This window comes from Stegostoma tigrinum, chromosome 8 (genome assembly GCF_030684315.1).
Source record: "Stegostoma tigrinum isolate sSteTig4 chromosome 8, sSteTig4.hap1, whole genome shotgun sequence".
In the NCBI taxonomy this organism is placed as follows: Eukaryota; Metazoa; Chordata; class Chondrichthyes; order Orectolobiformes; family Stegostomatidae; genus Stegostoma; species Stegostoma tigrinum.
The window spans coordinates 32,367,384-32,391,983 of NC_081361.1; the positions used below are offsets into that span (position 1 = coordinate 32,367,384).

The following is a 24,600-nucleotide window of genomic DNA, read 5'->3' on the forward strand; positions in this document are numbered from 1 at the left end:
CACAGCTGACACCTAAGAATGCACTATCTTGGAATTGAGGTTAATACTTCAATTGTTCCTTATTCATGTGACTTTGATTCAGACAGTGAATACAAATCACAAAATTTGTTATGATACCAATAGGGAGCACCATTACTCATGATGCCTGCAGATGCTTTTCATGACCACTGGATATTTTGAAGCACTTCATAGTTGACAACATACTTTCGAAACGTAGTCACTGTAGCAATGTAGAAAACATTGCAAGATCCACAAACATCCTAGCATACTTCAGCTAAGGTGCAATAAATCATATGTGAGACCAGATGGTGAAAAAGATACCTGCTGTAAGTTGCAAAGTTGTCTTCATCCAATGTTCACAGATGCAAGCTTTCCAGCTGGATCTGCTGATATTATACTGTCATCGTGACTGTCCAGACTGAGATCAACTAACACAGCACAAGCTAGTAATGGAGCCTGAGAGTCTCATGGTTCAGATCCATATAGTACACCTTGTCGTTAGATTAAGTCATTGTGGGGGTTGGGAAATCTCAACAAACGTTTGTCATTGATTATTGATTTGATCATTGATCTCTTGGACATTAAGCCCCATCAGAGTTTTCCATAAATCATCCTCTGGAATCATTTTAAACTCCTCTAATCAGAATTTGTTTGGCAATTTGTCAAATTGCATATTGGAAAGTAGTTTGATTATTAGGACTGTTGACGTCACTGAGGCACCTTTTAAACAAATCTGTCACAAAATCTCATTGTCATTTTTTTTTCTGAATAATTTCAGGTGAATTATTTCATACCAATTGCCCTAAAGCTTCAGGTCAGCAATGGAGATGGAAGGCATATCTCCAACCATGTTTAAAACTGTCCCCTTCCTTTTTCATGCTGAACCCTTAGGACCTTCCAGTCTCAGCTTCAGTGCGGATTCAGGGACAAGAAAACAAGAGCGTCCTAATGGCAAAATGTTATTTCAATTAAACCACACAGCCATTTCCTTCACAAATTGAAATAGGAAAGAGGACGAATTTTGTGAGCCTTCACCGTGCTACCTTCAATGAAAGAATATCCTACCTTAAATATGAAGTCCATAAAAGAATAGTATTCCAATGTGACCTCGTCAAAGTCAAAACTTATTTTATTCCTGTACAATTCCAACAAATTTGAAATAAAGGCCTACACGCCATTTGCTTTCCTAATTGCGTGCTGTACCTGAATATTAACTTTTGCACATTTCTTGGAACAGCACAACCAAATCTCCCTGAACATCAAAATAAGTTTATTCTCGCTACTAAAATGAATATCTTCACATTTATTAGTAAAGGCATCGAATACAGTAGCAAGGAAGTTATGCTGGAGCTGTATATAACATTAGTTAGGTTACATCTGGAGTACTTTGCGCAGTTCTGGTGCCATATTAGGAAGGATGTGATTTGCTCAAGAGGGTGAAGGAGTGATTCACCAAGATGTTGCTTGGGCTGGAGTGATTCAGCTGTGAAGAGAGATGAGATAGGCTGGGAATAACGAGGTGTAGATCTGGATGACCACAGCAGGCCAAGCGGCATCAGAGGAGCAGGAAAGCTGATGTTTCGGGTTTGGATGGGTCTGGACTCTGAAGAAGGGTCCAGACCCGAAACATCAGCTTTCCTGCTCCTCTGATGCTGCTTGGCCTGCTGTGTTCATCCAGATCTACACCTTGTTATCTCAGATTCTCCAGCCTCAGCAGTTCCTACGATCTCTGAGATAGGCTGGGGCTGTTTTCCTTAGAGCAGAGAAGGCTGAGGAGGAATCTGACTGACGTTCTCAAAGTTCTGAGGGGAAAGGTGGGGCTGAAACAACTCCACAAAGGCCAATATCCCATCACCAAGTCACCTTACATTTACACGTGGAGAGTCATTGATACTGACCCAGCTAGTACAGAGCAGGCTCCTAAAGTGAGCAAACCTCCTTACACTCCTTCTTTTATCTGTCAACCAGCGATTCCTGAATGGATCAGATTAACAGCCCCAATCAGGGAACTCATATTCAGTGAGGTCCACCTGGTTGACCTTGTTATAGTAACTACATCCCTCCTCCTCTGAGTCTGAGGACATAGGCCAGTTCTATTTTTTGGGGTGATTTAGTGCCTGGTCAGGTTCCTCCAACTCTGTCTCTGATACGGGTGGCACATAACACACAGCAGTTTCCTCTTGCACCCAGAGCATCTTGGTAGAAATTCATTCTCTTCAGCCAGCAAAGGGGTCAAGACGGCAACATCCGCTGTGTCCATATCAGTTTCTGAAGTATCGTCAATACTTGGTGGTGAGGGGAAAGCCCATGGGTTCCAGAATAGTCAGAAAGTCTGACGAGGAGCTCAGCATGTTTTGCTCCTGCACCATTTATCAGCTTGCACGTATTTGTTCAGGACTGTCACACCTACCCGAACTTTATACGGCACCCGGCCTCGTGTCAACCATGAGCTGCGTGAGGGGTGGTCCTAAAATCAAACAGAAACTGGGATGGTTTGGTATCTAGTGAAACTGAAGGCTGTTTCTCTAACTCTGCCTTCAAAGTTTGGACTGCTCTTTCCACAAGATCATTGGGCAATGGGTGGAATGGGACTGTCCTTATATGCTGAATATCGTTCACCTTTAGGGTATATTCAAATTCCCTGCTGTTAAACGATGGTCCATTATCAATGACCAACACTTCCATGAGTCTGTGCATTGCAAACGATGCGTGCATTTTTCCATTATCATCCCTGTATTTGATGAATGAACTCCATGCACATCCAGTCACTTTGAACGGGCTCCAAAAACGATGACAAAAGAAAAATTGAGTCCATGAAAGGGCCTGCATAGCTAACATGTAACCGAATCACTTTTGTTCCCCGTAACAATATGCAGTCCTCTACTGTGGTCTGCTTTCTCTGTGTTCAAAAAGGTTTCAATTCTGGTTGTGACAGCTGTTTGATTTGCCCCATTATCACCAGCTGTTTCAGTTTTGTCAGAACGGATCCTTAAGGCGGCACAGTGGCTCAGTGGTTAGCACTGCTGCCTCACAGCACCAGGGGCCCGGGTTCGATTCCAGCCTCGGGTAATGCTCTGTGCAGAGTTTGTGCACATTCTCACCCTTTGGGTGCTCTGGTTTCCTCCCACAGTCCAAAGATGTGCAGGCTAGGTGGATTGGCCATGCTAAATTGCCCGTAGTGTTCAGGGGTGTGTGGGTTATAGGGGGATGGGTCTGGGTGGGATGCTTCAAGGGGTGGTGTGGACTTGTTGGGCCAAAGGGCCTGTTTCCACACTGTAGGGAATCTAATCTAATTGTCAACTATGACTGGAAGTGTGTCCAGAAAATTTAAAACCATTGCGGATTCTTCCAGTGGCAGTACCACCGGTGGTGTATCTGTCAGTGGGAGGCAGCTCAATGCATCCGCTTTTGCTACTTGGCCTCACAGATTGTGTTCCGAATTGTAATTCTATGCACTTAGTATCAGCCTATTTGCAGATTTCGGCTTGAAGCTTTGGGGCAAAATTGAGAAAGATTCACCCAGACTGGCTCAACACTTTTTCATTAGAAAACAGCTGCCTGAGTGATGTCCTCATTAGATATCTGGAAGATTTTCAGGAAGGACTAGGTACTGTAAAAGGAGCCGAGGTTACTTTGCATGTCGCAGCAATTCCACGATTCTGCAAGGCCCACCTAGTGCCGTTTGCCTCATGGGCAAAAGCAGAGGCACAAGGTTGGAAAGTGAAGGAATCATCAAACCAGTCCAGTTTGTGGAATGGGTAGCATTGGACGAACTAATTGTGAAGCCAGGTGGATTGGTTCACCTTTGTAAGATTGTATCAAAGGATCTTTGGTGAGTTGCTCTGTGTATCTTGTAAATCCACACATCTACGTCAGCTGCACTTTCCCACAGTCTTGAGTATTGTTTTCCAGGCAAGTGCAGAGTATTCCAAAAGTTAGTAGACAACATTCTCTATGAAAGACTGCTGGCTAAGTTTAAAACTATGAGCATTTGGTAAATCCTTTTTATGGACAAGACATTGGCAGGAGAGAAAGTACTTGTTAGAGCAGTTATGTCAAAGTGTTTGAGGGAGAAAGAAAGATTTGCATTTATACCATGGTTTTTGTGATCTCAGAATTTCCGAAAGTGTTTCTCAAACAATTAAATACTTAAGAAATGTACTCCCAGGTGTAATGCATGAATTGTAGCAGACCATCTCATAATTGTACAAATTGCAGAGATAATGACCAGATAATTCAATTTTCATTGGTTGGCTAAGAGAGCAGTGACCATAATGTGACAGAAAGCTTCCCTGCTCATTTCTGAATAGTGGGATAATAAAGTGTAGAGCTGGATGAACACAGCAGGCCAAGCAGCATCAGAGGAGCAGGAAGGCTGACATTTCGGGCCTAGACCCTTCTTCAGAAGATTCCAACATCTGCAGTTCCTACTATCTCTGAAACATTTCTGAATAGTGTTGTGTTTACCTGAGAGGGCAGGCAGACTCAGTGGTTCATTCAAAAGATGGCACCTCCAACTGTGCAGTGCATCCTCATTACTGCACAGGAGTCCAACCAAAACTGTGCTGTACCGGGAAGGATGACCTCTGAGAGCCTCACGGTCCTTAAGGATACAAATGCCTACGTGTAGGATGGGGTGGTGCTGGTGGGTGGTCATTTGCCTCATCGGCCTGGACTAGGAGAAGGCCTTTGACAGGATATCGCACACTAATATGTGGGACGTTCTCTCTAAAATAGCCTTTGGGGACTGAATTGCAATTGGATCCAACTGCTCTACACCAACCTTTGTGCAGTGTTAATCAAAGGGTGGGAATCAGAAAGCTTCCCAATCAGATCCAGAGTCAGGCAGGGCTGCCCGCTCTCTCCTGCCTTGTTTTTGTGCAGTAAAAAGCCCCTTGCTGAGTCCATCAGGAAGGATGCGAGCCTGAATATTCCAGGCAGTGGAGGCCTGCAGGTCAAAGCCTCCCGCTACATGACATCACTGTTTTCTGCTGTGATCCACTGTCAGTGTGCAGACTCATGTCCATCTGTGACCAGCTTAAACTGGTCTCAGGAACCAAGGTAAATCGAGCTATAGCGAGGCCATGTTCTTTGGGAGCTGGGCTTACCAATCATTTATCCCTTTCACTGTAAAGGACTGATTACCTGAAGGTGCGAGGAATGGTTTTGAGGCACTAGGGTGTGTGCAAAAGCTTGGGAGGAGCTTTAAATCAAGGTGGGGTGGAAATTGTGCCTTTGAGAGCACCATTCCCAGTAAAAACCTGGTCATCAGGTGGGAGGGACTCTGCTTTGTGTGTGGCCTCATCAAGCTGTGCGTAGACTCTCAGTACGCAAACACTATGTGTTATAACAAACTGAGGTTCTGCTGAGGTTACAAAGGATGGAACTGGCCTTGTTGCCATGGAATCCTCCAAGCAATTGGACCATTCTGTATCACCTTTCCTTCATGGAGAAATTTGCAAAGAAAAACACATTTAACCGCAAGTCCATCATGAAGTGGTCAACATGTAGCGTACTCAAAATCCTGTGGGAAAAGGAGAAGGTAGATCCTGTCAGGATATTCCTGCAGTAGACTGTCAAAGTCATTCGGCACCACGACATCGCTTGACTGATGGTGAGAAGGGACACAACCTGTGAGGTCCTTTTTGTATGCCCGGTCTGTCTGCACCACCTTGAAGAGGCTGCAAGTCACACATCTCCTTCTGGAATGTGTCTTTGGAAAGAAAGCCTGGAGAGAGATGCAGTGGTTTTTGTCGAGGTTCACCCTGAGCAGCTCTGCCCAAAACATGTTGGTCTTCCAGAGCGAGGAGTTGACCTTGACTGAGTGTTGCAGAATGGCACTTTCCAAGGTCCAAGACTACATGCTGAGGGACGCACCACTGCTTGGGATAGTTGCCACCAAACAGCAGTGGGGAAAGACCACTGTCTGAGGTCTCTCTAATGAAGTTAAATGGGTGCCCATTCAGTTTTCAACCTCCCCCCAACACCTTGCCTTCTATATATGTAAATATAGTCTTAGATAAATAAAAAATGCCTTTGGTTTGTTTTGGTGGATTGATTCAATCTCCAATGTTTGTTTTCTGGTATGTTACTGTACAGAACTGCTCTAGTGACTGTAAAGATATTTTTATGAATAAGTATATTTTTGAAATTGAAAAAAAATTCAATCTAGACTATATGCTTTGGCCTGGGACTTAAACACACAGCCTTCAGATTCAAAGATGAGAGTGCATAGAACTGAGCCATGGCTGACAACTAAGAATGCAATACCTCGGAAATGGATTAAGACTTCTAGCGTTTCTTATTCACATCACCTGGACTCAGAAATTCAAAGCCAGTTGTTAAATTTGAGGGTAATTCCAAAAAGGAGCACCATCACTCCTGATTCCTCCTGGTACTTTTCACAACAACTGGACATTTCAAAATATTTTACAGCCAAAGTAATATTTTTGAAGTGTAGTCACTGATGCAACATGGAAAACACTGCAAAATCCATGAACATCTTAGTGATTCAGCCATATCATAATATATCACACTTGAGCCCGGTTAGTGAGGGTCTTCTTCAGTTAGTTGTAATATTGTCCTCACGTCATTCACGACACAAATTTTCAAGATGGATTTGCTGGAAAATGTAATGTTGTTATGCCTACTCAGATCTTTAATGCAGCACAACAGCACAGACTAGGGACTGAGCCTGGAAGTTTCTCTGTTCACCTCCACATGACACAGACATCAAGCCCAATTACTGGGGGGAAATCTCAACAAACCTTTGTGACTGATTAGTGACTTGGCCATTGATCTCATGGAGATCACACCCATCAGAGTGTTCTGCGAACTATCCTTTGGAATAATTTTAACTGCTCAATTCAGTATCCACTTGACAATTTCTTTAATCATATAACAGGAAGCAATTTGACCACTGGGAATGCCGAGCACTTTTTAAACACATCTGTCATTGTCATTGTCAAAACTTTCCGAAAATTTCAAGTTAATGACTTAAAATTCAAATGAATAGCTTACAATGGCACCATGTAGAATAGTCCCTGCTTGCAGTACTGCTGTCTTTCTCATGGTGGCGCACTACACTACCTTCAAAGTATCCTCCCAGGAGAGCCATTGCACAAATCATGAAATCATACAAACATGGAAGCAGGGCTTTTGGTCCATCAAGTTCACCCCAACCCTCCGAAGAGCATCCCACTCAGATCAACCCTCCTACCCTATCCCTGTAATCCTGCATTTCCCATGGCTCATCTACTTGGCCTACACATCCTTGAACACTCTGGGCTATTTAGCATGGCCAACCCACCCTAACCTGCACATTTTTGGACACCTGGCAGAAACCCACGCTGACACAGGAGAATGTGCAAACTCCACACAGAGAGTCCTGGAATTGAATCTAGGTCCCTGGCGCTATGAGGCAGCAGGGCTAACCTTTGAAACATGGGAACAAAAATACACCAATTGACCTTCAAATATGTTCCACCATTCAGTTTAATCACTGTTGATTTGAACATCAGCTCCACTCACCTGTCTTTGCTCCACATAGGTATGACTTACCCACTTTCAGTTATATAACAGGAGAAGACTATTTACTCCTTTGTAAGTGAGCCATAATTCAGCAAGATCGTGACTGATCTACCTCAACTCCACCTCTCTGAACTATCCCCATAACCCTAAATATCCAAAAACAATTAATTTCTATCTTGAATATGTTTTCTCAGATCGCTACTGTAGAAAATCCTGAAAATTGAGAACCGATTTGAAGTTGGAAATATCTCCTAAACTCAGTGCAAAGTGACTAACTGCATAATCTAAATTTGTTACCCTACGTTCTGTATTCAGGAGTTAAGGGGAAATATTTCCTCATCACTGTACCTGTCAAGCCCCTTTAGGAGTTTTAAAATGTCAATTAGATTACCTCCATAAACTTCAGGGAATACTGGCAATCCATTCATTCCAGGAATCAGTTTAGTTAACCATTTTGCACTCCTTAGGCACCACTGTTTATCTTATTTATTAAGATTAATAACTGGAAATCCAGCTAGAAATATAAAAACAAATAGTAAGCGTTCCAATAGCTATTTTAAGAATAGAAGAGTTAATTAAGTAAGGATTAGTCCTATAAAAAGTCAGTCTGGGGTAATAATGGACTTTAAGGACTCAAGAATTCAATTGGACATGCACTTTGCATCAGTGTTCTATACAAAGGATATTCTGGAAACACCTGCACATCAGGAAGTGGAAGAATGAACAAACTCAAGAAAATAACAGTCACCAGGGAAGTGGTAATGAGTTTATTGTTGGAACAGCAAGCTGACAAGTACCTAGATCCTTATGGACAGCAACCTACCGTCTTAAATGAAATGGCTAGTGAGACAGTTGATATATTGGTCTTAAATTTTACGAAATTCCCTAGATTCAGGGAATGTTCCACTAAATTGGAAGCAGGATATTTGAATATTTTCTGAGGCAGAAGTGGACAGATTCTTGATTATCAGAAGTACGGTTCGGGTTAGGCAGGAACGTGGAGTAAACAGATCAGCTGTCATCTTACTGAATGACACAGAGGGTTCCAGCGGTTGAGTGTCCAGCTCCTGCTCCCAATTTATATATTCGTGTCATGGAAATGAGGTCAGCAAGTTTGGTAAACAGTGTCCTCACATTGTTAGAAATATACGTTATTCATGTGGTTTCTCAAAATCCAGGACAATGTTGGAATTAAAAGCTAGTTAATTTACATTTCTAACTAGGAACAGGCTATACAAGTCATGCTTCCATACTGACAGTGATTCAAGGTGGAACCTTGAAAAGAAGGTTCTTTTGTTTAATTTATCTGTGTGTTTTGCTAACAGAAGCAAACGGTTCAGTGGAGTTTCATGAGGGACAGGGTGCTGGAAGTCTTATTCCAGCTTGTAGTTAACAGAAGAAATCTAGAGAGGTCCTCACAAAGACTTGTGACAGAAAGCAGTCAGCTTCAATAATTAGCTTAGAACGATCCAGAAGCTGTGAGGGCAGACTTGGAAAAATAATCTATGTGTGTCCAAACTCAGGACAAAGAGATGAAACATTCTCAATCATAAACTCTTTTAAAGAAAATTAGAGGATCGCTTACCCATACAGTAATGGAACGATTCCAATGAAAAGTGTGCTGTGATTGGAATACTGAAGCAAATTAAAATAAATTCCAGCAAGTTGTTAAGATTATTCCTACCTTTTGAGCTTTTCCTCAGAAAATTGAATGAACCTTCAAGATTTTGTGAGATAAGGGAACTCCTATGGTGGGGGAAATTAAGTGTAAAATTGTGTTAATTTAAGTAGTTGTCAAGAATAGAGTTAAGTGCTTATTGTGTTTTACTTCTTCTTGAAATAGAATAATAATTGGTTTTGTTGTTAAATTTGAAATTTTATGGTGCAGCTCTGTTAGTTAATTTCTGAATGTTTGGATTTCTTTCAACATTGCGGAACCATAACCATACTACTTAATTAAATATTGTTTTCTGAGTAAGGCCACTTTAAATTGAATGAAACACCACGGAGAAGGCAATAGGGAATAGGATCGGAACATTACGATTTTCAATCACATCAAATTCAGCCCTACAAAGTACCACAGCCCTGTAATGTTCTTGCTCCTCTCAAAGTAGACAGGCTACAAGTTTCTAAATGATCAACCCCTATAGTGGTAGCACATTTTATCGTTTTCATACAACACAGCAATCAGCAAACAGTTCAATTTATCTCATGGAGTGACAATACACTAAGTCATTATTGTCTTTATGATCAATATTGTCATTATTATCTGTAGAAAAATAATTATGACAGAAAAATCATAGGCTAATTGCATTGGTGCCCAGTGAGATCAATGCTACAACTACCTCGTGGTCTTAATAGACATTTCTTATGTCACAAAACTCTACATTAATGCTTAATTGACGCATTTCAAGTATGGCTTCTATATTTTCCATTTGGTTAATTGTACACCTATCCCTATTTGAGGACTGGGATCGAGAGAAACTGCACTTGGTGAGTCTGGGTGAGTAATATATGCTACAGATACATAATTTCTATTACTGAATAAGAAAGCACAAGTGTAATTGTTTTCAACAGAGCTTTCAAAGAAGAATAAAATGCCCTGAGTACATTGTTGAGCTGAGATAATTCACATTTATAGTTCTTGTACCTCTTAGTGTCTACTTCCCTCGTGATTCATCCAAACATTGTACCATTTGAAAGACAAGGGACAAGAAAATCTCAATATGACTTCCACAAACTATCAATGTGCATCTTTCTGGTTGAATTCTTTTGACAAAGTTACTGATGATGAATGAAGGCACTGCGCTGTACATCACACTCCTTCATTTTCCTACATGTTTTGACAAGGTGCTACAAAACAAGTGCAACATTTTACTGTAGAATCAAAGTAGATCTATCAAGAGGATAGATTCCAATTGACAGAACATTAATTGGAGCAGTTCCACAAGAAGATTCATCAACAAGCATTAGTACTCTTCATTAACATTCATTAATGTTGTGCATGAAGGCTTTAGGAAATTGTCTTCAAATTTCAAACTAAAGATATGTGCAGTTGTTAGAACTAATTAATGACATAAAGGGCTTCAATTGCATCTAGATGTGACGGGCCCCCATCTGTCAAATGAGGATATATGCATGGCAATGCATGTGGGTAAGGATAGTGCCAGAATGTGAATGCAGGGTTATAAACTGAAGTCTAATGAATAGGAAAAAAATGTAATTGCTTTTATACATGAATATCTCAATATTCCTGACCAGCACTTCAAGCTGATAGCATAAGGTAGAGGAGTATTAGGATGCATTTTTTAAAAAAATTATTCACCCTTGCAATGTGGCTGGCTGGCTAGCATTTATTGCCTGCCCCCAGCTACCCTAGGTAGAAAGTGGTGGTGAGTTGTCTTTATGAACCGTTGCAGTTCACATGCTGTAGGGGTTAACTCACAGTGCCATTAGAGAGGGAATTCCTGGATTTTCACCCAGTGTGTATGGTAAGTATGGAATTGTATTGCTATTATTTTGTCTTGCTTGTGTAAACAAAGTGTTCATCATCCTCAATGTTTGCTACTGAGATGCCAAAGTATTTCCAAAGCTGCTGATTTTGCAGATCGAAATGAAGTCCTGACTACAATTTCAATTCTGGTCTAAGATGAAAGCCACCATGACTTTCCCCTCAGATGCCAGCCTTACCAATGAAGTTTATGACCCAAAGATGAATAGAAAAGACAATCAGTCGAAGATCCAGGACTAGCAAAGTCCATTTTAGATTAGGTTTGAAATCCTTTACTGTAAGATCAGGAGAAACATGAATACAGTTCCTTAGTTGCAGCTTACTATCTTGGTGGTAAGCTTCCGTAAGATGCAACCTGGTGGACTCCTGGCCATGTTTCCACTGCTAACCAATAGCCAGTTGTTGCTATGGTGGGAGTGCAGCTAACTGGCAGCTTGAAAATAGGTTCTCAGATTTAAAACTGAGTCTAAACTACCACATTGATCTGCCTGGGAACTTTTTAAGCTTCAGCCTAGTGTCTTACTGGTAGTGGGAAGCTGAATGTTAGTGTGGAATTGGATGTGAAGGATGGAAAAGATTTACAAGGATGTTGCTGGGGTTGGAGGGTTTGAGCTATAGGGTGAGTCAGAATAGGCTAGGCCTATTTTCCCTGCCATGCTGGAGCTGAGGGGTGACCTTGTAGAGGTTAATAAAGCAATGAAGGGCATGGATAGGATGAAAGCCAAGGTTGTCTTCCTAAGGTAGGGTAGTCCAAAAATAGGGTTAAGGTGAGAGGGGAAAGATCTGAAAGGATCCTGAGGGGAAATCTTTTCATCCAGAGGGTGGTGCGTGTGTGGAATGAACTGCCGGAGGAAGTGGTACAATACCAACATTTAAAGGGTATCTGGGTGGGTACATGAATAGGAAGGGTTTAGAGGGCTATCGGTCAAATGCTGACAAATAGTACTAGATTAATTTAGCATGGTTAGCATGGATGAGTTGGACCGAAAGGTCTGTACATGTCTATGACTCTATGTGCAATTGCACTTTCGGGAAAATCATCAGTTCATTTCCAACTGAACCGATAAAACCCAATTCAATATATTGAGTTTGGGCCAAAAAACGTTTATCTGTCAGGGTAGACAAACCATGCCTTCTGTAACACCACTGGGAATTGTATGTTTATAAAACATCTGAAATGTGCAAAACCCTCTCGGCCTCACCGAGATGAATTCAAGATGATAAATATATTCCAACGTTAAGAAAGTGATGTGATGAGGAATAACTAAAAAGGTGTGATTTATGGATGAAATTCCAAAGATGGCCCTTAGGTGGCTAAAGGCTAGGTTACCAATGGTGGGGCAGAGGAAGGGTGAAAAGACCTGAATCAGAGGAACTGGAAGATCTAGGGCGAGAGAATGTTACGGAGGTAACCAGGGATAAAACTCAGTAGAGATCTAAACACAAGATCAGAATTTTAAATTTTAGATGTCTGGGGACCGTGGACTAGTGTAGGTCAGCAGACACAGTGGGATGTCAGGCAAGCAGTCATGGGCAGCAGAGATTTGGATGAGCTGAAATTTACAATGATTGGAGAACAGGAGAAATGTCCAAGGAGCACTGATATAACGAAAGCCTTTGAGAACCTTGTTGCAGCGGTAGTGCTCCTACCTCTGGGCCAGAAGGTCCAGGTTCAAGTCCCAACTGCCCCAGACATGTTGCGATGTGTCTGAACAGGTTGATTAAGAATCTCTGTGATAACAATCATGTGGGTGTAGTTGGAAATAGCAGGTGATCTGAGGTGGGGATGAGGGGCAAAGAGATGTACATAGGTGCATGTGGGCAGTGTTTTTAATGATGATGATATGGGTGGGTAGGGTGGAATAAGTTCACCTTTATAGTCAAATAAGATGCTGAGATTGTGAACATTCTGCTGCAGTCTGAGACACAAGACGATGAAAGAGCGAAGTTATTTGCACGCACAATGGGCAGAAGTTGCCAATTTCATGGATAATGGCTAATGGGTAGGCAGTCTGACAATGCAGAAGGAGATTGAGAGGTGGAACTGACCCCAAGTTTGTAAAAAATGTGGATGAAGAAGAGGGAGAATACAATCATATATCCTTGGGAGACTCAAGAGGTAATTTTGTGAGACTCAAACAGAAGCCATTGCTGCATGTAGTCTGATCTTGATTGGGTAGGTAAGTAGGTGTGGAACTTTTAATTGTATAAGTCCTGCCTTTCTTTGTTTTACCAAAATGCCATACCTCACATTTATCCAAATTAAACTCCATCAGCCACTCCTCAGCCCATTGATTCAATTGATCAAGATCTACTTGTAACCTTAGTTAACCTTCTTCACTGTCCACTATGCCACCAATTGGTGTTATCAGCAAACTTACTAACCATGCCATCTATATTCTCATCTAAATCATTCATATAAGTGACAAACAAAAGTGGACCCAGCACTGAACCTTGTGGATCACTGTCGGTAACAGGCCTCCAGTTTCTGTGGTGGTTATCCAAATGTGCAGTTCCCTTAGTGCAATTCTCTCACCTTTACCTTCTTACTTAAGCTGATGTTATTGTATTGTTAAACTGTAATTTTAAAAAATAATGTTACGGGAAATTATTCAGTTACACAGAGCTTTGGTGAGGCCATATCTGGTGTATTACATACAGCCCTGGCCTTATTAATTAAGCATGCACTGCTTTGGAGGCAGAAGGCTTACTGTACTAATGGCTGGAATGGGAAGATTGCCGTTTGAGGAAAGGCTAGTGTTGTATGCTTTGGAGTTTAGAACAGTAAGAGCTGACTTGATTCAAATATAGAAGACCTTGAGGAAACTTAACAGGGTGGACGTGGAAAGGAGGTTTCCTGCAGTGAGAAAATCTACAGTTGGGGTCTATGTTTAATTATAAGGGTTGGCCCAGAGATAAGGAGAAATATTTTCTCCTGGGGCCATGAATCTTTGAAACGCTCTTCCTCAAAAAGCAGTGGAGGCATAATCTTTGAATACTTTTAAGGAGGAGGTATTCATTCTTGTTAAGCAAAGGAGTGGAAGATTATCACGAATAGGCAGGACTGAGGAAGTGAGGTTAAAATCAGATCAGTCACGATCGTATTGGATGGCAAAGCACGCTCAAAGGGCAGAGTGGCCGAATTCTGCCCTTGATTTGTACCTTTGTATAAAAGATCATACAGAGTTTCTGACAACATGATGTCTTCATTTTGAGAAGGTCCACTGTGACTCCATTGTTCAGCAACACCAGCTAAATGAAGGCTGGTTCATGAGAAATCCACCATTATCAGGGTGGCACAGTGGTTAGCACTGCTGCCTCCCAGTACAGGGACCTGGGTTCGATTCCATATTCGATTGAGGACTGTCTGCGTGGCGTGTGTATGCTCTCCCTGTGTCTGTGTGGGTTTCCTCTGGGAGCTGTTGTTTCCTCCCACAAAGATGTGTAGGTTAGGTGCGGTGGCCATGCTAAATTACCCTGTAGTGTCCAGGGATGGGTGGGTTAGCCATGTGAAATGTGGGGTGATGGGGCAAAGAGAAAAAAGGGGTGTAAGACTTTGCTCCTTCTGCACCCCAAAGTAAGCTGTATGCCTAGCCCCACTCAACTAAGAGGTGTGAGCTGCTAGTATGCAAAGACATCAAAGCCAGCAGAAACTTGCACTTCAGATGAACGATGGCAGACAATTATAGTGAAAGCAAAGTAACTGTTTACTCTCACCTTTTGTTTTGGCCCTGGGATGCCAGTGTGACAGCTTTCCAACTGTAAATGAGCAACAGACTACAACACATCTACTATTAAACAAATCTGCAGTCAGTCCGACTTTCAACTTATGTTATAAAATGTCAATGAACATGTTTGGAAAAAAAGCTATAGTTTGATGGGTGGTGCAACTGATTTAATTTCTCATATTTTCTGGTATGTTAAAACACCAAGGATGAGCTTTTGGGACACATACAATTTGGGATCAAACAGAGTTTAATTCACATTATGACAACAATTACAGTTTGCCTGAAGACATGTTGCTTCTATGTCCATGACCAATAATTTGCTGCATCATATTCCTGGTAAACTGCACATTCATCACAGAGCCAAATTCCGAGTGAAATCGTAGAAGCTACTAATTATTATTTATAACAACCTGTGTGTTTCATAATTACACAAAGGAAAATATCAACTGTATACCACACAAACAGCACCAATTGTTTTAATTCAAAATAAAATCAAAAGAGCTGCAGGCGTTAGATAATTGCAGATCTAAGCACTTACCAGGTAAAAGTCTTCTAGAATTGTCTGAACATTTCTTATAAAATGAATCAGCTTGTCAGTAAACACATAGCCAAACTGCACACAGCAAAATCCCAAAATTAGGACCAAGGTGAATGACCAGAACTTTTAAAAAATAAACTTTTTTGGGTCCAGACCTGAAACGTCAGCTTTCCTGCTCCTCTGATGCTGCTTGGCCTGCAGTGTTCATCCAGCTGTACACCTTGTTATCTCAAACCTTTTTGGGTGTTTTAGTTGAGGGAAGAATGTTGGTTAGCAAACCTCGGGAACTATACTTCTTCAACATCCATCAAAATTATCAGAAATGGGAAGTGGATATCCCTCAGTCTTTTACTGTTTAAATTCTTTAAATTACACAGCCCAGTCTTTTGAGCAGAGTTGTCAGTGTTATCAATGGAACCTATACGAGGGTCTGTCGGATATGTGATTTTGTTCAGCTCCTAGAATTAAGTTCAATGACTTTTAAGAAATATGTTGTAAATACTTATCAAATAGGATGCAAAAATTATACTGCTTTTCCTACCCTTCCTTGTCTGAAGTTGCAAGTATCGGATGGAAGGCAGATTCACAAGCACCCGAGAGTCAGCAAAGTGACTATCCTCATCAGTCTGGACATAAATGTCACAAAACACACCATACTGGCACATTTTGTTAATTAAAGCACCCAAACTTGGCAGGCTGCTTTTTGACAAAATATTCCTTAAGTCTAACACAACAGCTGAACCAAATATAGACAGAACTTGATTCATTCAAGGTATTGAATCTTGAAGAATAATTTCCACATGAAACAAGAAGTGGACGCTTGGCTCCGTGGACCTTAGTAAGGCCTTTGATAAGGTCATGCACAAGAGACTGGTCAAGAAGATTACAGCCCAAGGGATCCAGAGCAATTTGGCAAATTGGAACCAAAATCGGCTTAGTGGCAGGTGGCAGAGAGCGATGGAACCCTGTGTCCAGTGTGGTACCACTCAGTTCAGTGGTGGGTCCCTCGCTGCTTGTAGTGTACGTTAATTATCTAGACATGAATGTTGATGGTTAGATCAGTAAGTTTGCAGATCACATGGAAACTAATGGTGTGGTAAATAGTGAGGAAGGAAGTATTTGACAACAGAATAACATAGACTGGTCAAATGGGTAGAGCAATGGGAAATGCAATTTAATTCTGCAATGTATAACATACTACATTTTGGGAGGATTTACAGGCAAAAGATTATATGATGAATGGTAGGACATTGGAAGGTACAGAGGATCAGAGGGATCTCAGTGTGCATGTCCACAGACCCTTGAAGGCTACAGAATACTTGGATAAGTTAGTCACAACACTGAAATTCACAGAAAATTATGATCAAGCTATATAAGACATTACTAAGGCCACATCTGGAATACTGTGTGCAGTTCTGGTTGCCACACAATAGCAAGAATGTGAATGCTCTAGAGAGGGTGTAGAGGAGATCACCAGGATGTTTCCTGGGCTGGAGCATTTCTGCTATGAAGAGTGGCTAGATAGGCTGGAGTTGTTTTCCTTAGAGCAGAGAAGGCAGAACAGAGGCACCTGATTGAGATGTACGAACTTGAGGGGCGTAGAAAGATAGAAAGAAACATTTCTCCTTCATCAAAGGAACAATAACCTGGAAGCAAAGATTTAAAGTAAAGGATGTAATGGAGTTTAGAGAAATTTAAGATATTTTTCGTCCAGAATGTGGTAGGTATTGCAACAGCAGCAGAGCTGGGAAACATCACAACATTTAAGAAGTGTTTAGATGATCACTTGAAGTGCCATTCATACAAGGCTAAGGACCAAGTGCTGGAAATGGCATTAGAGTAGACAGGAGCATAATGACTTGTATGGACACCAAAGGCTGAAGGGCCTATTTCTGTCCCGTAAAACTCAATGAATTTATGATATATCATGTGAAGGGTAATTAAAATTAACATTGAAATCAATCATCATTTGGCTGACCAAAAGGCTGTAAGGATCCCCTAAGGAAAATCTTCCACCCAATTACAGAAACAGATAGACAGCACCAAGGGTGACTAGCACAGCTATGAGTTTCAGCAGCACTGACAGAGACATTTCTTGCTGATTCTTAGCAGGCAAACGTGTTTTAGTTGGTTTGATGATGCGCTCCCACTGTGTGAAAATGGTTTCCCGAGCTTTTGACCATTTCCCGGGCCCAGTCAATCGAAACTGGTATGGTGAGCAGGGGCCAAACAAGATCTTAAATGCCAGCTGTGGATCCCTGAAGAGGAGCTCCTTCAGGCTGGGTTTCACACCAATCTGCTCTGCCAATTCATCCATGTAGGGTACGTAATCAACTTGAATAGTGTGCCTTTGGGAGCTGACATACCTTATATAGGAGAGTGAGAAAGACACGCCAACTTTAGAAACAAAATGCTTGAGTTTACCTCAAAGCCCCACCTCCCTGAAGGTCAGTCTCATATTACAGTATTGTTCCAAAAGTGCTGCCAGCCTTCAATGCAATGGGGATCCGTGCTATGTGATCTTTGGCAGTGTACGTCACAAAGGTATCACAGCCAAGTCCAACTCTTATCCTCACTCAGATGTGCACATATGTACTCATCTTCCAACATTTGTCACTGGGCAGTGAGCATTTTCCACTAGTTTTCATGTCCACCGCTCCTTTGTATATGATCAACAAGCAAGCATTCTGATCGAACCTTTATGTTACAGGCTCCAACATTAACACAAAATGATCTTGGTCACAAACAGTAACAAACTCCTGTAGTCATAAGTGTTTTTAAAGATGACGTAATTTTCAAGACAGGAACAATCAATATTTTCTCAGATATGAAAACTATTAGTTGAGATTCTGTAACATTGGCAATGCGAGCTGTGATTTGGTGAGCTTAAGATGATCGACAACATTTAATATAACGCAATATGCTAAAACACAAGGTTCGTTGAAGCAAGTTTATCGCACAACAGTTAATTAGACAATGGCATTCAGATATTAGCCACCTTCATTTAAAGTCCTACGTTCTCTCCTGTTTTTATATCATTACTAGGAGGACAATTCATGGCTGTAATTGTGGTAAGCCAGAAGAAAACTGGGATTAGGTTAAATCTCAGTCCTTTTCTACCTGAATCTATTGTGATTTTTCCTGATGCTACTGGGATCAAGTAGTGTAAATGTACGTTATTCAATGGAAAGCATAATGGAGTGTCTTTAAATCTGCTTATTTCAAAGAAAATATTTTTATACTTTACCATCTTTAATCTGAAAGAACAGTTATACAAAATGTGCAAATTGGAGGTGGGCATGAGAAACCTACCAGAGAGTCAGAAGAGCTGAGGAATGACACTCATAGGGTCATGGGTTTGTACAGCATGGAATCAGACCCTTCAGTCTAACTCGTCCATGCCGACTAGATAGCCTAAATTAATCCAGTCTCATTTGCCAGCATTTGGCCCTCTAGGCCTTTCCTATCCATGTACTCATCTAGATCCCTTCTAAATGTCACAATTGTACCAGCATTCACCACTTCCTCTGGCAGTTCATTTCATATACACACTACTCTCTATATCAAAGACTTGACCCTTCGTCCCTTTTAAATCTTTCCCCTGTCACCTAAACCTATACCCTCTCCTTTTGGACTTCCCTCCCTGGGAAAAAGACCGTGTCTATTTACCCTATCCATGCCGCTCATGATTTTGTAAACCTCTATAAAGTAATCCCTCAGCCTCTAACACTCCAGGGAAAATAGACCCAGCCTATTCAACTTCTCTGTATAGCTGAAACCCCCCAACTGTGGCAGCATCCTTAGGGAATGCATAACTCTGACAAGTTGACACAATATTCCACTGAGAATAAAGCATTTGATAATTACTTGTTCCTCATTGTATGCTCAGAAAAAAGCTGAAAATGTTACTTTCAGAAATTGCATTTTCTTTATATTATGCTATTTAAATGGTTGATGATTGTGTTTAATCTCAACATTTGACCCTTGACAGATCTTCTACCCCCATCCAATAGTCTAATCTGTTATGATTCAGATGTTTGACAAGTCCAATGGGTTATTTTTCTCCCATGACTTTATTTCATTGTGTTCTATTATGTGTCATGAACAACAAAAAAGCAAGGGAAAATAGATATTTCAACAATATTTTGTAAAATAAAATAACAATGAGTGAACATGGTAAATCAAGTGGAATATCTTCAGTAGTGATGTACATAAACATAGAATTGGAAAGCAAATAGAATACTAACCTTAGTTAGATCACACTTGGTGCCCTACTAAACCATAAGACATAGGAGCAAAAGTAGGCTATTCAGCCCATCAAATTTGCTCTGCATTTCAATGAGGTCGTGCCAGATTTTATGATCCATGACTCTAATTTCTCGCCTTTACTCAATAACCCTTGAGCCCTTACTTACTAAAAATCTGTTCGTCTCTACCTTGAATATACTTAAGTGACTCAACCCTTATAGCCCTCTGAGGTCCAGAATTCCACAGATTTATTACCATCAGAGAAGATTTTCCTCCTCATCTCGGTCCTTACCCTGAGATACGCCCTCTGGTCTTCGACTCTTCCACATGGAAAAACATCCTGTTAGCATCCATCCTGCCAAGGCCCCTATGAGTCTTGTAAGTTTCTATAGGCTGTCTTCTCATTCCTCTAAACCCCGATGAATATAGATCCAACCTGCTCAACCACTCCTCACAAGACAATCCCTCTATACCCAGGATCAAACTAGAGAATTTTTTTGGACTGTTTCCAATGCTAGTATATCTTTCCTTAGACAAAGGGACCAAAACTGTTCACAACATTCTAGTTGTGTTCTCATTAATACATTGCATAGTTTGAGCAAGACTTCTCTATTTTTATGCTCTACAAAATAAAGACAACTGTCCATTCTGCTTGCATATTAACTGCTAAACTTCGACACTAGATTTTTGTCATTCATGGACAAGAATGCCCAAATCCCTGTGCTGCAGCTTTCTGCAGCCTTTGTCTATGTCTTGTGCTGCTTTATTCTTCCCACCAAAGTGCAAAAGCTCACATTACCCATGTTATATTCCACCTGTCAAGCTGTTGCCCACTTCATTGACCTGCCTATATCTGTCTGTAGGCTCTTAATGCCGTCCTCATCACTTGCCTTGCCAACTATTTTTGTGTCATCTGCACGCTTGGCTATAGTACATTCATTTTCCTCATCCAATATAGATGATAAATATTAGCAGCCCCAGTACCAACATTCCCCAATTGCTGTTGCACCAACCTCCAAGGTCCGTGCAAGGCAGTGGCTTGTGGAAGTGGAAGCCATTCAGTGGCATGCCAAACAGCAAGCGTGGAGTTTCCCAGTGGCTGCGCAACTTAGAGGGAACATTGCCCAGCACTGATCCCAGTGGCACTCCACTAGTTATAGATTGCACCCCCTTATTCTAACTCTCTTCCTCCTATTAGTCAGCACACCCTTTATGCATGTTAATATACTAACCCCCAAATCATGAGCTCTTGTCTTATTAAGTAGCCTTACGGGTACCTTATCAAATGCCTTCTGGAAATCCAAATACATTACACCTACTGGTTCCCCGTAATGCTGCTTGGTGTCTCCTCAAAAATTCTAATAACTTTTCAGCCATTAATTTCCCTTCTTGAAACCATGCTGACTCTGTTTGGTCATATTATGTATTTCTAAATGCTCTGCTTTCACATCCTTTATCATAGAATTTCCCATTAACAGATGTCAAGCTAACTGGCATACAAAATTGACAATGTGTTCAAACATGCTGCTACTTCTTGCATGCTAAGTAATTTCTTCCCCAACTGTTGTAATTTCCCCACAGTACAGTCTCCACATTTTATGAAGGATCACTGACAATAGAAAAGAAAAAAGACTAGACAATAACACCAAAAGTGGGAGCATGTAATTACCAGAAAAAAGCTCTTATCTAGAAAGAGGAAGGCTATGTGGTGATCTGATACAGATCTGTTAAGATTATGAAAGGGTTTGGGAAGGCCATTGAGGGAATATCTTTCCATTTATGAAGGAGTCTAAGACTTGAAGACATAAATGGGGCAGCACAGTGGCTAACTGGGTGGTACTGCTAAATCACAGCAATAGGGACCACGGTTTGATATCACCCTCAGGCAACGATCTGTCTGGAGTTTGCATATTCTCTCTGCGTCTGTGTGGGTTTCCTCCGAGTGACCCAGTTTCCTCCAGAGTCCACAGATGTGCAGGTTAGGTGGACCGGCCATGGGAAATTGCCCTGTGGTTTCCAGGGAGGTGCAGGCTAGGTGAGTTAATCATGGGAGAGGCAGAATTAAAGGAATAGGGTAGGGGGTGGGTCGGGGAAGGTTGTTGTACGGAGGGTCGGTGTGGACTCATTGGCCTGCTTCCGCACTATAAAGATTCTATCAATATGAGATAGTCACTAATAAATTCTCTGGAGAATTTAAGGGACACATCTTTCCCCAGAGTGTGATGTGATGTGACGGGAGCCATCACGAAGAGTGGTTGAGACAAATGTAGGAGTTCTATTTAAGAAGTCATTACATAAACAAATGCAAGTGAAGGGAATGGATAGTCTTGCTACAGTGTTAGTGGAGAAAGCAAAGGAAGAGGTTAGGATGGGGCAAAATGCAGGCATAAGCATGTTGGGCCAAATGGTGTCTTTCATGCTGCAAATTCTTTGTACTACATTACCTTTTGGCCATTTTTGTTTTCTTCTCTACTAAGTCTGCCATCATGGCATTGACAGAAGGCAGTTTAGCCAAACCTGAAACACAAAAGTAAAAGTAAATCCCATATGGAATTTATGGGTTAGGTTTACCTCATTAATCTCATAAAAGCACATGCAGTTTCAGCTTTGGCAGAAATTAGTACATTTTAACTTGCTGCTTGACCAGCGATTGAATCATCCAGAACTGATTTAATGATGGGGATCAATAAAGGATCTGTTCGAATTTACTAGATTAACTGCTAAGCTTTCTCAAAAAAAATCAGAAACAAGCATGAATGGCGAAAGTACATGATGTAGGACAAACTACAGTTGAAAAGTGTAAGAGAGACTGATATTAGTTGTTTTTTAGTTTAGTCAGGGCATGCTAGTCAGCACAGGCTTGGAGGGTCAAAGAGCCTGTTCCTGTGCTGTACTTCTCTTTTGCTTGTTTTCGTTCCTTTGTAATGTATTGATCGAAGGACAGAGGACTATTATCTAAAAGTCTAGTAAGTTTTGGAAGCAAACTGAGACCCTGTGTGCTGTTGTGGCTGATTTGTTAAATCAATTGGTTTATAAGCAGGGAATCCTGGGTTCGAATCATGGTGGTATCTTGGCTTTCTGTTGAAGATTCCTTGTTTCCACTTATCTCACGTGCTATCGTTTGGGAGGAATGACGGCTCAGCGGTTAGCACTGCTGTCTCGCAGCACCAGGGACCTAGGTTTGACTATCTGTGTGGAGTTTGCACATTCTCCCCGTGTCTGCATGGGTTTCCTCCCACAGTCCAAAGATGTGCAGGCTGGGTGGATTGGTCATCTAAATTGCCCATAGTGTTCAGGGATGGGTAGACTTGGGGGTTATAGGGAATGGTCAGGGTGGGATGCTAACAATCACTTCTTTTCCTCCTTAATCTCCCTTTTGAAGTGCATTACTGTTGCTGGTCCACTGGAGCTTCAAACAGGAGGGGCTTTCTTCATGTTTTATTTGAGACAAGTAATTACTTGTGGATTACTTTGCAGGCCAGCACGGTGACCTCAATATTCTTTGGTCAGAAGTCACCTGGCACCAGTTTATAGACCAACAGATTTATTTGAAATGACAAGCTTTGGGAGCGCTGCTCCTTTGTCAGGTGGACTCCAGCGTTCCGTAAACTTGTCATTTGAAATAAACCTGCTGGCTATAACCTGGTGTCATGTAACTTCTGACCTTGTCCACCCCAGTCCAACACTGACACCTCCACATCATCAATATTCTTATTCAGCATCCATGCAAAGTCCTTTCTGAGTTTTCAATTAGCAAACTTACAGGAAGGACTGTTGGCTAATTATGTCTCTTCATAATCTGAAGGTATTTGCATTCTCCAACAGAGAAAGCAAAAAAAAATCATTCAAAGAGATTAAATTTAATTCAGCTCATGCTGGGGATTGATCCTGCAAGTTTCTTAGTATCTAGCAAGGAATCAAACTTAAGGAGGTGTGCATCTTCACGTGGACGGTGACATTGCCTCAGCAACACACTCTATATTACTTGCTTAGCTCTTTGGAAATCACATAATTAAAATGAGGGCGAAAAAGTATGAAGGATAAGATTTTCAGACCTTTAAAGACCCTTGTGACCCAACGCGCTTGAAGTTCAGATATCGGCATAATGGCTCCTAATGGCTGGACAAGGCCAATGATGGCCAGAGTTGGCTGCTCCAGTTGGGGTGGAAAGACGTATTTATACAGAGAAACATGATTTTTGTTGACATTAACAACAGACTCATCCAGAAATGGGAAAGAGACATTGTATCCTGTTGCAAAAATAACCACATCGATGTTTTCCACTGTATCATCCTCAAAGACAGCTGCAGTTTCGGTAAATTGCTTCACATTAGGTTTCACACGTACAGTTCCAGATATAATGCGATTTGGTAAATCATCATTGATTGTCGGATGTTGGCTGAAAAACCTGCAATTGAAATGACACCCCATCAATTATGATTGGAGTATGCTCGGGTCATCAAACGTTCAGAAATTACAGTCCAAGTTTACAAAATAATAGCGAACGGGCTTGTGGGTGTACAGAGTGATGCCAATTACAAAAAATGTAACCAAATTTGGTCACTGGGAGGTCACCAGGGTGCAGGTTCCTTTAATGTGTTTTCCCCAGGTGGTGTAAAGAGAACAGATGTCATATTAGCACATACGGAAAGATGAAAATTTGAAGAGGATAAACGAGGATAAACTGAGAAGCAAAGTAAGGTAAGGCATTGAATTTCACATGTTATGCAGTCTCACTCGTAGTCTGACAAGTGAAATACATTGACTAAATCTGCTCTGGTGAAAGACATAACTGTCATACGGCTAATTATTTTTCAGAAAACTATGTGCTCAAGGTTTGCGAGTTTATTTGGTCAGGACTCGATTTATATATAAGTTCCTAAATACAATCCAAGGTCTATGTAGAATTTGCTTGATTTTGAGCCAGAGTAATAGGGCCACATTTGCAGCAGTGGCTTTGGATTAAGGAGACGTATAGTCAGAGTTCCTGTCCTAGATGGAAACATGCACAAGGATGGTCTTTGCTATGATGTACCCATGATTCC

The 24,600-nt window shown here is 41.3% G+C and overlaps 1 protein-coding gene across 1 annotated transcript in view; it reads right to left on the reverse strand.

Annotated features, from left to right (window-relative positions):
* Positions 1–14,909: 14,909 nt before the first annotated feature.
* The window catches only part of LOC125456437 (flavin-containing monooxygenase 5-like), a 44,311-nt gene continuing 34,620 nt past the window's right edge, over positions 14,910–24,600 (reverse strand). The window contains exons 7-9 of the mRNA XM_048539540.2: positions 23,611–23,963; positions 22,000–22,072; positions 14,910–17,673 (exon numbers count right to left, since the gene is read on the reverse strand). Coding sequence (XP_048395497.1) covers positions 17,328–17,673; positions 22,000–22,072; positions 23,611–23,963 — 772 coding nt within the window. The 3' untranslated portion in view covers positions 14,910–17,327. The remainder of the gene's footprint in view (positions 17,674–21,999; positions 22,073–23,610; positions 23,964–24,600) is intronic.